The sequence below is a fragment of the Falco cherrug genome, chromosome 15 (genome assembly GCF_023634085.1).
Source record: "Falco cherrug isolate bFalChe1 chromosome 15, bFalChe1.pri, whole genome shotgun sequence".
NCBI classification, from domain to species: domain Eukaryota; kingdom Metazoa; phylum Chordata; class Aves; order Falconiformes; family Falconidae; genus Falco; species Falco cherrug.
The window spans coordinates 13,528,268-13,544,253 of record NC_073711.1 but is presented as its reverse complement, the minus strand read 5'-3'; the positions used below and the strand labels follow the sequence as shown (position 1 = coordinate 13,544,253).

Genomic DNA, 15,986 nt, shown 5'->3' with positions numbered 1-15,986 from the left:
TAGGGGACTGGGATGCTGCTGTGCCTCGTGGGAGGCACAGGGACAGGGAGAGGAGCTGCTGGGAGAGCCAAGACAGTCAGGCTGTGCTGAGCCCGAAGTCCTGGACAGGGCAGGAGCCCACCAAGACCTTCTGGCAAGGTGTCCTGCACTTCTGTCTCCTGCTCCTATTGTTCCTTATAAGCTCATCAGGACTCCCCCACGGGGAAGGATGGGGGGGAGACTTTTCCTGGGGTGCTGGTGTGTGTCCCTGGAGGTAAATCCTGCCACCAGCATCCATGAAAGCATCAAAACCTTTCCTTATCTGCCCAGGTGACAGCAGTGATGCTCCAGCCTGTCCCAGGGGGGCTGAAAAAGATGTTTTCTTGCAAGAGCGGCCTGGGAGCACGCTGCCAGGCTGCAGGGCTTTGTGCTGTCTGCTCAGCCAAATTTTATTCCCCTGGGACCCTGCTCCACTTGTGCTGCCTGAGCCCTGTTCCTTTCTTGGCTGTTGCCGGCAGCCGGGGGGCCAGCTGGGCCAGCCCCCCTGGTGCGCCAGGGTCCCCTTAGCACAAGTCTGCCACCATTTTAGGGTCCGCTGTGGGTGTGCTCAGCCAGTGCCATGCCTGGAGCTCCAGCATCTCTCCTACTGCATCCCAGAAATCTCCCTCTGCTCCCCGGTAGGTGCAGGGTTCATCAGGCTGCTGAAGTCACCGGCCTGTCCTTGGTCCTTGCGGTACCCACCAGAGCTCCTGGGATCCAGGTGGTCACTGCAGCGGATGCACTGATCGTCCCCAGTGTCGTGTTGGCTGACAGTCACTGCCAGCCTGTGCTGGTTGTCTGGTGTCATTTATTCCTTCTTATTTTAATCCAGCACTTGAGCTGGGAGCTGCCATTATTTCCATCAGACTTGGGGTTTTTTTCCCAGATGAAAATTGACACAGGATTTTTGCAATGCCAGGCAGTTTTTCTGCCTTCGCTTGCCTATTGTTTGAGCTGCAACAAAAGGATTGTCATCATTGAAAAATTGAGGACTTCTGTTGAGCGGCGCACAGCCTGTGGCACGGGGGTGTGTGGAGTTGCAGGCACGCTTACTGTGCTGCACGGGTGCCGAGGGGCTAAATCCACCCCCGGCACGGCTGCACCATCCTCAGTGCCCAGGCTGGCGGTACCCAGTGTCACCTCGCAGTCCAATATTTCCTATGTGTGATTTCGCAGCAGATGCTCTGTCTCTGTCCGTGCTGTGTCTCATGTCGCTCGTGCAACTGCCCGCACCTCTGCCAGTTCATCCTCCTCCTTGGTGCCGAGGGCTGAGTCACACCAGGTTGCACCGGGGGTGACTCCAGCCCTGCCGGTGTGTCGGGAAGCCCGGGCACGGCCGATCCTGTCCCCAGCTTTGCTGCTGCTCACCCTAACGTCTCCCTGTCCCATGTCTGCCCTTCCAGGGAGCCCCGGAAAATTATCCTGCACAAAGGCTCCACCGGCCTGGGCTTCAACATTGTTGGAGGGGAAGATGGCGAGGGGATCTTTGTGTCCTTCATCCTGGCTGGAGGCCCTGCAGACCTCAGCGGGGAGCTGCGGAGGGGAGACCGGATCCTCTCGGTGAGTTGTGGGGGATACCCGCTGCTGCTGTACCCCTGTCCCCCGCCACCCAGCGCAGTTCAACAGGGCCCAGCCCCAGCCCTGGTGCGGAGGTGGCCTCTGGGTGCAGAGCCGCGGCCTGCCCGGGCTGTGCCCTGCGGGGGGCGTCCTGGCCGGCCGGCGGGGGTACCCCCAGTGCGGGTACCGGGAGCGGGTACCAGAGAGGCCAGTACTGGAGGTGCCGGTACTGGGGATGCCGGTACCAGGCATGGTCCTGGGGGGCACAGGGGCTGGGTGAGGAGGCAGTGAGAGTGCGGATACCGCGGGTACCGGTACGGGGGCGGGAGGAAGCGGGGCCGGGGGCCGGGGTGCGGGGCAGACCCGGTCGGACCAAGCCTCGGTCGATCCGGTTCAGCGGAGCCGCTCTCTCCGGCAGGTGAACGGCGTGAACCTCCGCAACGCTACCCACGAGCAGGCGGCGGCGGCGCTGAAGCGGGCGGGGCAGACGGTGACCATCATCGCGCAGTACCGGCCCGAAGGTACGGCACCGGCACCGGCACCGGGGCGGGGCGGGGCGTCGCATGGAGATGAAGGGGGCGGGGCGGCGGCTGGCGCGCGGGGCGGGGGACGGCCGGCGAGGCGCCGATTGGGGCGGGGCGGGGCCCGGGGGGAGGTGCGGACGCCGATTGGTCAGCGCGGCGGAGAGGGCGGGGCGGTGGCGTCCCGCCGGCGGTGCCTGCGCGGCTTTGTGTGCGGGCCGGGCGGCTCCGGGGCTGCTGCCGGGGTTGCCGCCGCCCCCCTCCGGCCTGTAGGTGAGCGGGGCTCCGCCGGCGTCGCCCGCGCCTCCCCGGCCCCGCGGCTGGCCCGGCCGCACGGGTCGGGCCGCTCCCTCCGGCTCTGGGCTCGGCGGGGGGCCTCGCCGGGAGGGGGGTGGTCTCCGGGGTGGGGGGTGTCTGTCTGCGGCATGGCGTCGCCGCGAGGCCCCGCTCCGTGGTCCCGTGGACCTTGCTGGGGGGGGGGGCGGGGGGAGCTTCGGAGAGGGGCTTGGCCCAAGGGGATGGCTCCGGGACCGCCCCTGCGACCACGGGGCCGGCGGGCGTTGGAACCGGGGCCTCGGGGCACGTCCCCTACTCCGAGCATCCCCCCGCCGCCCCGCCGGTGCCTTTCGCTGGCCCCGGCCTTTAGTTCCCTCGCAGACGTGCCGGGGGCTGGTGGTCCCGCGTGGGGCGGCCGGTCGCGGCTGCGGGGGGTGCGGGCAGCTCCCTGCCAAACCCCTCCCCGGGCCGGCGGTGCTGGGCTGAGCGGCGCCCGTGGGCCAAGGGGCAGCCCGCGGCGGGCGAGGGGCCGGGGCTGCTGCCGCGCCGTCGCCGTGTCCCCAGCAGCCCCGTGCCGCTGCCAGGATGCAGCAGTTCCCGGCCCCTGGGGAAGGTGGCCTGGGACCCACTGGTTTTCTCCCCCGGGACCTCTGGTCCTCTCCAGTGGGGCCGGCGTGCGGCCCCTCGCTCACCCTTGGCCTGGTGCCACCTCCCGGGTGGTATCGCTGGGCAGTGCCCTGCGGGTCCCTGTCCCCGCTGCCCCTCTGTCCCATGGCAGCGGCCATTGGGGCGTGGAGCCGTTAGTGCCACTCAGGGCTGTGCTGTGGGTGTGGGGTTTGTTTGGTTTGTGTGGGGTTTATTGGAGGTTTTTTGTTGTTGTTGTTTGTTTTGGGATTTTTTTTTCCCTTTCTTTCCAGGAAGCACTTAATGTTCTTGTAGTTCTGGCTCCCATCGCCACTTGAGATTTGGCAAAGATGCCAACCAAGAGTGGTTCCTGAATGTCAAACAGCACAAAATGTTTTGAAACCCCTTTAGACCTAGGCTGAAATGTTAGTGCTTTTCTTGCCGGTGGCTTTCCACGTCTGTGACGGCTCCTGGCCCGTGCGGGCAGCAGCACCTGGCACACAGGCGGCTGCTGTGAAACACAGGCTCTTGTGCCCAGGGAGCTCACCTCAGTGCTGCAGGGCTTGAAGGCCTGGGAGCCAAGGGCAGGGGTCTCCCTGGCGCGAGCCCCAGGTGCTGGTGAGACTGGGTGCCCTCGAGGGGATGCGTGCTTGGAAATGCTTGCCTTTTCTATGTGCATCGTGACTGTGGAAAGAGAGGGAAAGCTGGATCGTAAGATGCTCAAAGGAGGAGATGCTGGTGGAAAGGGGCTTTGAGAAGTTCCTCCCTGCTAGCAGAGGTTGGAGTGTGGCACCGGTCTCTTGTACGTGAGCGTGGGTAGGGCTTGCCTGTGGGGTGCTGGGTGAGTGCACGCGTGCTCTGCATCTGACCTCGCTGCGGCTCCGAGGGAGCAGAGGCTGCTTGCCCCCAGGCCTCAGGGGATGAGGAGCCCTCCCTGCAGGATCCTGCCAGTCACTAGGAGTGGAAAGAAGCAAAGACAAAACCAGGGAAGGATAGAAGGTGGTCCTGCCTTTCTTCTGAGCACCTGCGCCTGGCGCAATGCCTCTGACCACTGCTGCATGCCATCAAGGAGGAGGAGACTGCTCCCTGTGATGGTGCCTCTGAGCTGTTTGTGAGGTCCCTTCCCCTTCAGCACTTCTCCCCCGACCTTTGCCCGCCACTATCACCAACGCTTGGGTTTGGCAATTCACCCTCCTCACGCCCCACGCAACAAAGCCTTGATATTCCTAGCCTAAAAATACAAAAACTGTGACAGCATTTCTCTGAGCTGGTCACTCAAAGGGAAGCGTCAGGCCGCGCAACAACTTCTAAAAGCCTCCAAGCTTTCCCCGTGGGCACTCCTCTGCTCACCTGGGAATGTGGCACGTGCGTGCGTCCTGTGCAGGGAGGTGTCTGTAATCCCGCAGCTGGAAGGTGTGCGGGGTCAAGGTGACAGAATGCTGGGCTGGAGGGGAAGGGTGGAGCTGGGGGTAGTTCTTGCTGATGGCCAGGCTGGAGCCTGTGGCTGAGCATCGCTAGGCTCTGCTGATGGCCTGGTGGAGCCAGCTTGGCCCTGGGTGGGTGAGTTTGCGTGCTAGGGAGAGGGGGGCACGTGCATGAGGCTTTATGCATGCTCAGGGGGTGTTTTCCAATGCAGCTCCCCTCCCTATAAGCACCTTCTCCCCTTGCACTGCTTTCTGGTGCTCAGGAATCACCCCCAGACCTGCTGTCTTGTTGGCTCTGCTGGGTATGTTTGCAGGTGCAACCACTCCAGTGTGTGCCGGTGCTGGGGATCCTTGGTGCGAGCAAGATGATCTCTGCCTGATCGTAATGGTCTGTGACTTGCGTGCACTCAGGCGTGCAGGGCTGTATCCTGCTCCCAGTGCTGAGCTCAGCCTGAGGTGCAGGGTCAGGCCTAGCTCCAGGGGCACCCGCACGCTGGGATGGGAAGAGCGGTGGGAGGGTGGAGCGGTGTTTTTACTGAGCTGCTGAGTGGGAATAGCAAATGTCCTGGCACGTGGCACTCACAGCGAGAGGCGCCAGGTCACCTGTTGCATATTTTTCAGTCTTGGTAAGTGTGTACTGAACAACCTGACACCTGGGTCCCATGGGAATGCTGGGGAGGTGGGGATCAGCTGTGGCTCACCTCCCTGCTGTGCTGTGGACGGGCTTCCCAGACAGATTTTGGCTGTGCAGGAGATCTTGCAGGATGCAGAGGCAAGGTGGCTGTGAGCCAGGGTGCAAAGGCGGGAGCGCTGCTTGCTGGCGGTTATCTGCCAGTAACTGTCTTGGAGGCTGCTCCAGCACACAGATAAAGGGGGGTGGCAACTGGGAGCATCCCATGCTCACTCCCAGGGTAGCATTGCCTCCCCTGCACTGGGGAGGGTGGTGGTGGGTTTGGTTTTGGAGCTGGCTGTTCCTCCACTCTGCACCCTCCCACAGCTGGAGTATGGGTTGGTGGCTCCTTCGGAGACCCCTTCCTAAACTGGGCTGTGTTTTCTTTCTGGGGGATAAAGCCAGAGCAATCCCTGTGTCCTCCTTCGGTTTGCTGCCTCCAGTCTGGCTTGTGCTTCTTGTGCCTGCAGGCTTTTCCAGCCCCTCCAAGCAGCGTGGCTGCTCCAGCAAAACTTGGAAAGCCCGTTTCCATGGAGTGCTTTGGCTGAGGTGGGGGCATTTGAGCTCTGCCCTTGGGTTTCATGCAGTGGACACAGTTTCTGGCAGGGCGGTGGCACCCAAAGGTTGCCCTCCCAGCATCCCCGCCCTGATGCCAGTGGCGGCTGAACCTGCTTTTGCCCTTTGCTGCCTGCCCGATCCTGGGTGGTGTATCCTCCATGCTGGGCTTCTTGTGGGGAAGGATGTTGTGGGAGGGATGCGAGTCCGTGTGGCAGGGAGCAGCGGTCCTCTTAGTGCAGGGTGTGCAGAAGGTCTGTGCCCTTGGTGGGGTTTGGGATGACTTGGCTGGGGCAGGGGTTGTAGTGCCCAGCTCGGCAGCTTTCTAGGGGAAATAGCTCTTCTATATCAAAGAGCCTTTACAGAGAAGCTACCTGCTTCGGACAGGTGCTCCTCTGGGCTATAAGACCTCATGGGCATCCTGGGGCAGAAGAAGCTGCACCACAGATGCTGTGGTCCACCCCGGTGTGGGGCGAGAGGAGCAGAGCAGGATGCAGTTCACCTACCTCTGCTGGGAACTCTGTAAAACCCCGGTGCTGCTTTGGTGTCAGAATTCAATTTTCTTATATTATAAGCTTTGCCCATGCCTGGCTGCAGCTGTGTTTCCCTCTGCGAGCAGAAGGGGCAGTGGGTGCCCCTCAGCGTGTGGCAGTGGGGCTCAGTGGGGTTCTGGTGACCTCCACATCAAGCAGCCAACTCTGCCCTGTGTGTGGCACCTGTTGAGGTCCTGTAGCAGGGGAAGGGGCTTCATGTGGAGTTCCTTGGCAGTTTTTGTGTGTGTATTACCTTGTTTTTTTGGTTTTGTGGTTTTTCTTGGTTTTTTTTTTCTTCGGTCTTTAAGTAAAAATGCATCTTTGCTAGCTGGGTGCAGGAGGGGGATGCCCAGGTGGTTTCAGCTGCAGAGTGAAGGGCTGGAGAGCCAGGAAATGCCGAGCTGTAGCTGCGTAACCCCATAACCCCAGCCCCACGTGCCTCTGCACCGAGTGTCATCTCTCCCCTTCCTTGGTGAGGGGCTGGCTCTCAAACGCAGCCCGCAGTGCATTTGTTAGCAGCACATTGTTCCCGCTGCCCCTGTGCGATGCAGCAGCCTGCACAACCCCCTGCGCTGCTGGGGCTCCGCTTTGCAGTGAGCAGTTTCTTCTGCTGCTGGGGTGCTCTGGTTCACAAAAAAAGCTCCAAACAGCATCTAAACCGCTGGGTTGCGGACAAGGCTTTCTAGGCAAGTCTTGGAGCAGAGATGAGACCAGTCCGCTCTCGCTGGGATGCAGGGATGTAACTGCAGGGTGTGCCCAGGGGACGAAATCCAGGGTACCAGGTGAGAACTGGTGGGGTGCGCTGTGGCAGTGGTGGCATGGCGCTGCTGTTGCTTGCCGCCTGGCGAACCTTCCCTGCTTGGCCCTGGGTAAGCAGGGCCAGCGCCTCCACCCTCTGCTTGCCGGCGCAACCTTTGCACCCGGCTGAAGGTCTGGCTGGCACAGTGGCAGGCGCCAGGGTGGCGGTTGCTCCCTGCCTAGCGCCTGGCAGGGACGTGGCAGTGGCAGCAGCTTCTGGATGGTCCCCCAGCTCCTCCTGCGGGTCTCTGCCACTGGGATGTAGGAGCAAAAGGTGAATTCCTCCTCCTTGCTCCCCTTCCATGGATGGGAGCTGTGCTTTGTCACCCTCTTCCCCGTGCCTGCTGGGGAGAGCAGCTGTGCTGCCGGCAGAGCGGTGGGTGTGGAGACCCCCATGGCTGCAGTCATGCCTTGCTGCTCCGTCTGGTGGGTGAGGGTCTCTTGGAGAGGCTCTGCACATTTTGAACTGTTCTGTAGGTCAGCAGCTTGCTAAGCCCTGCCCAGCCATTCCCTCGCTGAGCTGCAGCTCAGTAGCAGTAGAGATGTCTGCAGCCCTTGCCCAAGCTGCCTGGGGGGACGTTGGAGTGGGCCTGGGAGCAGCCAGTGCCCTGCCAGCTCCAGGTGACCTGCCAGGGCTCCCGCAGGCTGCTGCAGCCTCTTTGGCTTCCCTTGTGTGGGGGGATGGATGGGCTCATGGGCAAGACGCCTCACGGACAGGCTGTCATTGCCTCTCCTGGCACTTACTTGCTCTGTGCTGGGGGGGCATGGCTCAGGGGCAGCTCCTGCCTGCAGTGACCAGCTCTCTCCCCACAGAGTACAGCCGCTTCGAGTCAAAGATCCACGACCTGAGAGAGCAGATGATGAACAGCAGCATGAGCTCTGGCTCCGGCTCGCTCCGGACAAGCGAGAAGAGATCTCTCTATGTCCGGTAAGGCTCACCGCCCCCCCGCCCCCCGCCTGCCCCCTTGCCCCAGGCAGCCAGAGGTGGGTGGGATGGGTATATCCCCACAGGGTGGGATGGTTCAGCCTGGTCCACGCACCTCTGTGAAAAGGTGCTTTGGAGGCCAGGGAAGCGAGTGTGGTAGATGCATCATGAAGCCCAGAGGGTGCAGCAGGGAGAGTGATACTTCTGCAGTGGTTCACTGGGGGTAGATGCTCTGTGCTCCTTTTCTGAGGGCTGCTTCGCTTTGGAAAGCGCTGGTGTCTGTACAGAGCCCTGGGCAGCTGCCAGCCAGGCCGACCTACTGGGGACCACTGGGAAACAGGGAAATGCCAGGCATCCAGTGCCACTTCTGCTCAGGGCAGCATTCAGGGTGCTCTCCTCAAACCACTCCCTGCTAACAGGCTTTTCCTTGTCTCCTCCCACCAGTCCTGTAGCAGGATCTGGCTGGAGGGAAGATGAGCTCTTTGGAGGATTATTGCTCTGAGCCCTCGATGTGCTCTTGGTCTGGAGCCAGGCACAGGGCAGGCAGGGGTTAAGCAGCCATGCAGCAATAGCTGCTGCTAGTCCTGTGTGCCAGGGCAGCCCCTGCCCCTGCCTGCCTCCTGCCCACCGAAGCACGAGTTGGGTGACAGCTAATGAGTAATTTTAACTTGGTAATTAAAATAATCCGGTAAATCCTCATCAAGCACAGCTTGTTGCAGGTGGGAGCTGGCAGGAGCAGGGGATGCTTCTTCCTTGTGGGAAGGATGACAGTGGCTGAGGGTGATGCAGCTTCAGCCTGCATCTCCCACTGCATTGTTGCTCCATGCAGAGGGGCTTCAGGCTGTTGCCAGACCTGGTGCAAGCCCAGCCTGGCCAGAAGGGAGGGAGCTGCAGCTCTGGGTTCCTGCAGTTCACACCTTCCTGTTAGGCTCTGCAGGCATCTTGCATGATTTAGGATCCCAGTGCTTCGTATTGGGGGTGTGCGAGTTGCTGGGTGCTGTGTTGAATAAACATCTTGCTAGTCCTGCCCTTGCTCCCCTGCTGTCCCATGACCACCCTCACAGGTCAAGTAGGCTCCAGCCTGGGTCCAGCTTGAGTTGAGCCTGTGAGTCTCCTGATCCGTGCCTGGAGAAGTGCTGCGTGTATCGGGGTATGCCCGTGAGCCAGAGACCTCCCTGCTGCCTTTGGGCTGCTTGTAGCATCTTACGTCTCAATGCATGCCTCCACTTGGCTTTGGTGGCCTCTGCAGCAGTGTCCCCTCATACGCACCCAGGTGGCTTCAGGTGGTCACTGGGCAGCACCTTGCTGAGCGGGTGATCCCGGAGTCGAGCTTTCTCCAGCATGGCCCTTCCCAACCCTCCCCGGTTCGGCGGCCGCACACCCCACAAATGTGCCTGCACGAGCCACCGTGTGCCTGGGCTGCGCCAGCCCTGCTGGGCGGGGTAGTTTCGAGCAGAGTTTACCCGAAACCAGCTGAGCTGCTGCGCAGCCGACAGGACATCAATTACAGGACTTGCTACCCGACTGCTTGAGTCAGCCCCGTGAGGCTGCACTGCACCCCGCGTGCCATCAGCGGGGCCAGAGCCAGGCACCCGAGCGCCTGCCGGGGCCCACCGGGGCGTGCCGGCCCTCACCGTCTGTTTTGGAGCTGCAGCTGCACAGCACGGGCAGGGGCAAAGCGGATTCATGTGCTGCCTGCGCTGCATTAGGGCAGAGTCCGCCGGGGCCGGGGCTGTGCCGCGTGGGGCCGGGTCTCAGGCGGGCACCATGCCTGGGCACCGGGAGGAGGCCGTGGGAGCCCCTGGCACTGCTCCCCTGCCCTCCAGCCAAACCATCTGCTCTCTTGGCTGCTCCCGCCGTGTGCTGTGAGCTGGCCCGGGGGCAGAACGGAGCGACCACGCTGCTGTCTGGCCCTTGCACCCTGTGCACACCGGGGAGCACCCAGCCACGGTGGGTCCTGGGTGCCGGCACGGCCGGGGACTGGTCTCTGGGAGCATCGTGCCTTGGGGAAGCAAATGTCTCGTGCATCAGATCTCGTGCATCAGCTTCGCAGGTGTCTGGCCCTTGCGCAGATCTTGCTGCGCCTGCCCTGGGATGCCCGTGGCTGCTGTGGGAGGAGGCAGGGAGCCGTGGGGCCAGCGCTGCTCTGCGAGGCAGGGTGCGGGGTGTGGGCAGGGCACCCCACAGCCCGCCTCCGTTCGGGAACCGGCCTGACCAGTTCTTGGCTCATGCTTTGCTCCGGATGGTGCTGGTATCGCAGGAGCTTGCTGGCCATGCGTAGCCTTGTATTTTGGCCAGGAGCTGCCTGTGAGGGTTGCTTACCTCCAGCAAAAGTGCCCTGTTGTGCTTTGCTGCCAGCTCCAGCGTGCCACGCTTGGGTGCAGAGGGACCAAGCACGAGAGCTGCCCCAGCCCTGAGCAAGCTGGGAAAGGGGAAGCAGCCTGGTGGCTGGATGTGCCTGGATGAATAGGGCTGCATTGGGTCTCATCCCAAAGAGCCCTCCCCGAGCCACCGGACAAACCCTCTTCTCCTCCCCATTCAAGACTGGCTGCCTTGACCCAGTCCCAAGTGACCTGAAAGGTTTCATTGCCTGGTGCTCTCCTGGCAGCACTGGAGCAGGAATCTGGCTGAAGAAATGCCTTCGCAGCTCTGCTGCTCCATGGGAAGCTGCTGCTCCACAGGGACCTGCTGCAGGGTCCCTCAGCCTTCCCACTTGCACCACGCGCTCCCCTTGGGAAACGCTGCAGTGGAAGGGGAGGTGATGAGCAGGTCAGAGGGTGTCGCTCCCGGTTGAGGGAAGCTTGTTAGTGCCAGGATTAAATCAGCAGTGAGCCGGTGTTTGTGGTGCTTGGGCTCGTGTTGGGCTAGGGGGTGAGCAGGGCCAATGTCAAAAGGAGTGAACATAGGGGTTGTGCTGGTGACCTTGGTTTGGTTTGTTGCAAAGTGGATATATCAAAGCAGACACTGTTTGAGATAAGACATCAGTAGAATGACTTGCCTGTGAACGTGAAACCACTAAGAGCAGCTTGTGGGTACAGGCTGCAGTGCTGCATGCAATGAAGTGTGTGCAGGAAGGGTTTGGGTTTAAATCTAGTTTTAAAAAATAATTAAAAAATATTTTCTGTAACTGGTTAGTTTAACATTGAAGATAATTTTAAACTAAATGAACTGTTCTCGGGGAAGGTATTCAGGAGTCTGAAAAAGATCAGTTGTGAAAGCAGAGACATACGCCCTCAGATGCGTTCCTGACTCACAGGCTCTGAACTAATGTCCCCCTGTACATAAAAAACGTGCGTGCTCCAAGCACCCCGCGGTCTCTGCCTGGGCAACCACCCACCAGCACTGGGGTCTGATGTTCCCCGTCCCACTCCTTGGCCCCACAGCCACTGGGAAGCGACGGTGGGGAGCAGCCCCCCACCGCAGCTCCCTGCTGCCCTCCCACACACTGCTGCTTTCTTGAGCCTGCGTGAGCTTCACCTGCTCCTAACCACAGCCACCTTCAATGTGTCCGGTTCGCGTGCCTCTCGCAGCTAGGGTTAAGAGTGAATGGGTTTGGTCCAGCACTGTTATTCCCACGTTGCGTGCTCCAGGGCTTGTGCTGAACCCACCAGCAAGGAGGGGCGTGCTGGTGGCTTTGGCGGGGGCCTTCCCCAAAGTTTGGGCTTAAGTCCTTTAAGGTATGAAGGTGGCAGTGCCCCAGGAGATGGGCAGTGCTGCTGCCCTCGCTGCCTGGCCCTGCTCAGGGAAGGCATTGCTCCTCTCTCTGCTCCTCTGCAGAGCCCTGTTTGACTACGACCGGACCCGGGACAGTTGCTTGCCCAGTCAGGGGCTCAGCTTCTCCTATGGGGACATCCTGCATGTCATCAACGCCTCTGATGATGAGTGGTGGCAAGCCAGGCTTGTCACACCCCACGGCGAGAGTGAGCAGATTGGGGTCATTCCCAGCAAGAAAAGGTGAGTGTCCGTCAGCAGGATACCTCCCAGAGCTCCCCAGCCTCCACGAGCCCTGCAGCCCTTGGGGGTCTGCTCAGGGTGGAATCTCCTTGTGGTCCCAGCCCACCTGCCCCTCTGTGGCCATGCAGTACGGAGGGCACTCCGGTTGCGAGCTGGGGCTGCATGCAGGTCTCCCTGGGGAGATGTTCCCCAAAGCTGGGTGAGCCTGCAGGTGAGGAGGGGAGTGCTCAGCCCCATCTGTGGTCCCTGTGGGGATGAATAGCTGGTGTCAGCCAGTCTGGGGCTTCAAGTGAGAGCCGAGTCACAGCAGTGACTGCAAGCTGCTCCTTGTGTCCTCTGACAACCTGCCCAGCTGTGTGAGCCCAGGTCCCCTGAGACTGGAAGTTGCAGGGAGCAGAGGACCAGGCTGCCACTGCTTTCGGGTCTACAGAATGAGCCCCACCTCCGTTCTCCATCCCTCCCCTCCTGGGAAGGCTGACTTGTCCCCCTTGCTGCTCCTGTAGAGGCTGGCCTTGGCCAGACCTCAGGCAGGCAGCCCTACATCTGTCCCTCTTGGGGAACAAGCTGCCCTTTGCCAACGAGGCCACCACCCAAGGGTGCATGGAGCCACCTGGGGAGCCAAGCGGGCGGTACGGAGGGCACATGCACGGGTCTAGCAGCTCTTTTTCCCCTTTAACTTCTGATCAGGGTGGAAAAGAAGGAGAGAGCGCGGTTGAAAACAGTGAAGTTCCACGCCAGGACTGGCATGATCGAGTCCAACAGGGTAAGTGCCAAGCTGGGGCTCAGCGGGGCACCCAGAGCCCATAGCCAGCAGGGGCAGGATGAGTCCCAGCAGCCAGAGCTCCCGGTGTGGGGCAGCTGGAGCATCTCAAAGCAAAGAGCAGTGTGTCTGCATCTGGTCCGGGCCCGCATCTGCTCAGCAGGAATCCTCTGTGACTGTGCAGGGGGTGAGCAGAGGAGCCTGGGATGGTGTGAAAGCGCTGGGGAAGGACCCCAGCCTGGAGTGGTGCGGGAGCAGAGCCTGTCCGGTCATGGCCTGTGGCTGGGAGCTGACTGCAGGCAGCTCATGCAGGTGAAGACAGCTGCCCTCACCCCTCGTGCGGAGCACTTAGTGAGTGGACAAGGAAGGGAGAATGGCCTGGCTACCCCTGCAGAGCTGCTGATTGCCCTGTCAGCTTCCTGGCATCCCTACCACATGTTTTTCTCCACGCTTAATTTTTTTCCTGCATTACAATTTTCATGTAATCTCCATGATTTCATTTGAGGGTAACTGCCCTGACACAGCTCCTCATTGTCTCTTCACTTTAATTTTTCCCACATGCGTTAAAAACCATTGTTTTTTCTGTCCTCCCTTCCATCTCCATGTTCTTCAGTCGATCAAAACGAAACGTAAAAAGAGTTTCCGTCTCTCTCGAAAGTTTCCATTTTACAAGAGCAAAGAGAACCTGGCCCAGGAGAGCAGCGGACAGGAACGTAAGTAGCAGCTGGCCAGAGAGGGCAAGTGTGCGACCTTCTGGTCCCCTGCCCTGCGGGGATAGGTTCGGCACGTTTCCACAGGCAGGGGTCCTGGCATCTGCCCGTGCTCGGGTCTGTGCTCCACAGTCATGCCAGCAGCTAGGAGAAACCGGAGCTTGAAACAAAAGCAACGGTTGCGGGCTGGCACTCTCTTTCTCTCTCATGTTCAATGTCTTCATCCTTTCATCCAACTTTACACCCACCTGACCCCTGCTCTCCCCCCTCTGCTGCGGGCTCTGCTCCCTCCCTCCACCTGCCAAGGGCTTCTCCCCTTCAAGCAAGGGGCTGGCCACCTCCTGCAGAGCTTCTCCTGTCCCTGTCAGGGCTAAGGGGCTGGGGGGGTCCCAGAAGAGCTCCCCATCTCCCCTAGGAGTGACTCGCAGCTCCGTGTTCCCATATGAGAGCCCTTGCCTCGGGTTAAACCCCGTGGGCACTGGGGAGCCGTGCCCTCGCTGGTGGAGGGGCTGCCTGCCTGCAACTTGGGCACATCTTCGGTAGCTGGTTGCAGACACTGGGGGGTCCCCAGCTCTCACCTGGCAGCACCGTGGGGCTCCCAGTGAAGGCAGGGCATTCAGCTTCTTGCCCCAAATCCTGACAAGGGCAGCACTGGAGAGAGTTGCTGAACCCAGCGCCACTTCCTCCCAGGTGCGAAACTGCATCCACTCCTTCAGCAGGCGTCCTCCCACCTTGGGGAAGAGGGTGTGGGCAGGCAGAGCAGTGTCTTTGCCCTGGTGCCAGCCCAGCAAGCACGTTCCCTCCCCTCCGGTAGCTCTCCTGGGCATGATGCAGAGGCAGGAGGTTGAAGCCAGGCTGCTCCCGGGGGCTGCCCACATCCCTCTGCTGCCCGTGCCAGGCTGGCGCCAGCTTCCCGTGAGCTTAGCAGCCAGCACGAGCCCCGGGCCTGTGGTGTAGAAGTCTGTGTCTGGGTATCTCTTAGTGCCTGGATGTGGCTGGGCTCCCGTCAGCTCTGTGCTGGAGCTGGGCGCTCAGTGGGGTGCTGCTGTCAGCCAGTCCTGCAGCGCAGCGGTGTACGAGACAGGGATGAGGCAGGCAATGCTCTTCAGCATCCCATGTCACAGACCCGCAGCCAGCTCCCTCCCTGTGCTCTGCTGCTCTCCATCCCAGCTTGCAGTGGGGGGGTCCTTCCCCCATGTTTCCACGGCCCGTGCAAGCACTGGGGCGCAGGCAGCTAACAAGCAGGGGTGGAAGAACGTGCCCCCCTGCCATGCGTTAGAGGACTGGCTGCGCTGTGCCTGCCCCCAGAGCGGCCAGGCTGTCCTAGGGGAGCACAGAGCCACTGCGCCCTGCCAGGGCACCCCATGGGGCATCACGGAGGAACACCTCGGCCCTGCTTGCTAGCAGCTCGGGGCTGCAACCGCTTGGTCCAGCAGGTGCTGCCGTGGCCACCCTGCCCTCCCCAGACCCAGGGTGGCCCTTGGGGGGCTCTTTGGTAGAGAGAGGGTGAGCTCGGGAGGCGGGGTCCAGCCTCACAAGGCAAGATGTTGGCAGCAGGCTGATGGTGTCAGCTCTGAAAAACATTTAACCTCACTTGCAGTTGCAGCTCTGGGCCGTTCTGCACTCCTGTCACTAATGCTGGTCTGGCTCTGTCTCCCCCGTCCCTCTGACTCCCCTCTCCTGCGCTCTCTTCTCTCCCCCTCTTCCCCCTTCTCGCTGTCTTGTGAAATCAGGACTTCCCTGGGTTAAGTGACGATTATTATGGAGCAAAGAACCTGAGTAAGTCTAATTTTGATGCACATCGTTCACTTTCCGTCGCTGGCATGCCTGGTGGTGCCTGGGGAATGGCCGGGCTCTGGTCGGGGCAGCTGCGCTTCTCTGGGTGTGGGGAAGGAGGAGCCCCGTAGGTGATGCTCTCTGCCGGGATGCGCCACATCTGGGCCACATCTGCCGGCAAGGCTGCTGGGCTTGAGGTGCCGCTGCTGCACGCGGGAGGGGACGGGGCAGTTTGCTTGGGGATGTTGGCCGTGCCCTAAGTGTGCCCAGCTGAGGGCTGCCTGCCACACCGGGGGTGAGCTGTACCTCCTCATCCTCCCCTTCCTCCTGCTCCTGGCTGGGCTGGCTGCTGGTTTAGCTCTCGGAGACTTGAAGCCACTGCCAGTGCGGGTGGGAGGTGGCCGTGACCATGACGGGTCCGTTCTGAGTGGGGCGGGTGACAGTGTTTTGAAGTGTTGCCACCTTCTTCTGGGGCACCGCGTACCCAGAGCTGTAAAACAACCATGGTGGGAGCCTCTCAGCCCTCCCAGCTGGGTGTGGGTCCCCTGCCGAGCTCTGCACCCCCAGTGACTGGTACAGAGCCCGCCTGGGGGCAGGCAGCGGCCAGCAAGCCTCGGTGGGGCAGTTGCAGCACTGGGATCAGCCTGAGCAAGCAAAGCCCCAAACTCTGTCCCATCCTGTCGCTGTCTTGTCTCTGTGAGCCCCAGCCCCAGAGGTAGGTTCCCCCATGCCAGCGTGGAGCTGTGCCCTCCCCTGCCACCTGTGTGCATGCTGCACCCGCCGCCCCCCGTGGGCACCCTGCCTCCCTCGGCCGGGGAAGCCCAGCACCTGCACGTGTCTGCCCGTGCCTGCCAGGCAGCCCCCTCCTGGCATCCCTGCCTTCTC

At 61.4% G+C, this 15,986-nt stretch overlaps 1 protein-coding gene across 14 annotated transcripts in view; it reads left to right on the top strand.

The window, feature by feature from the left end:
• Positions 1 to 15,986, top strand: part of DLG3 (discs large MAGUK scaffold protein 3) — a 79,177-nt gene that overhangs the window by 56,229 nt on the left and 6,962 nt on the right. For 6 of the 14 annotated variants that reach the window (XM_055727097.1, XM_055727094.1, XM_055727092.1 and 3 more), the window contains 6 exons: positions 1,422 to 1,578; positions 1,994 to 2,096; positions 7,790 to 7,904; positions 11,679 to 11,855; positions 12,543 to 12,618; positions 13,229 to 13,328. In XM_055727097.1, the coding sequence (XP_055583072.1) occupies positions 1,422 to 1,578; positions 1,994 to 2,096; positions 7,790 to 7,904; positions 11,679 to 11,855; positions 12,543 to 12,618; positions 13,229 to 13,328 (728 nt within the window). Of the gene's footprint in view, positions 1 to 1,421; positions 1,579 to 1,993; positions 2,097 to 2,272; positions 2,370 to 6,294; positions 6,961 to 7,789; positions 7,905 to 11,678; positions 11,856 to 12,542; positions 12,619 to 13,228; positions 13,329 to 15,058; positions 15,105 to 15,986 lie in introns of those variants that run through there. The other 8 variants (XM_055727098.1, XM_055727095.1, XM_055727103.1 and 5 more) reach the window with 4 other exon arrangements.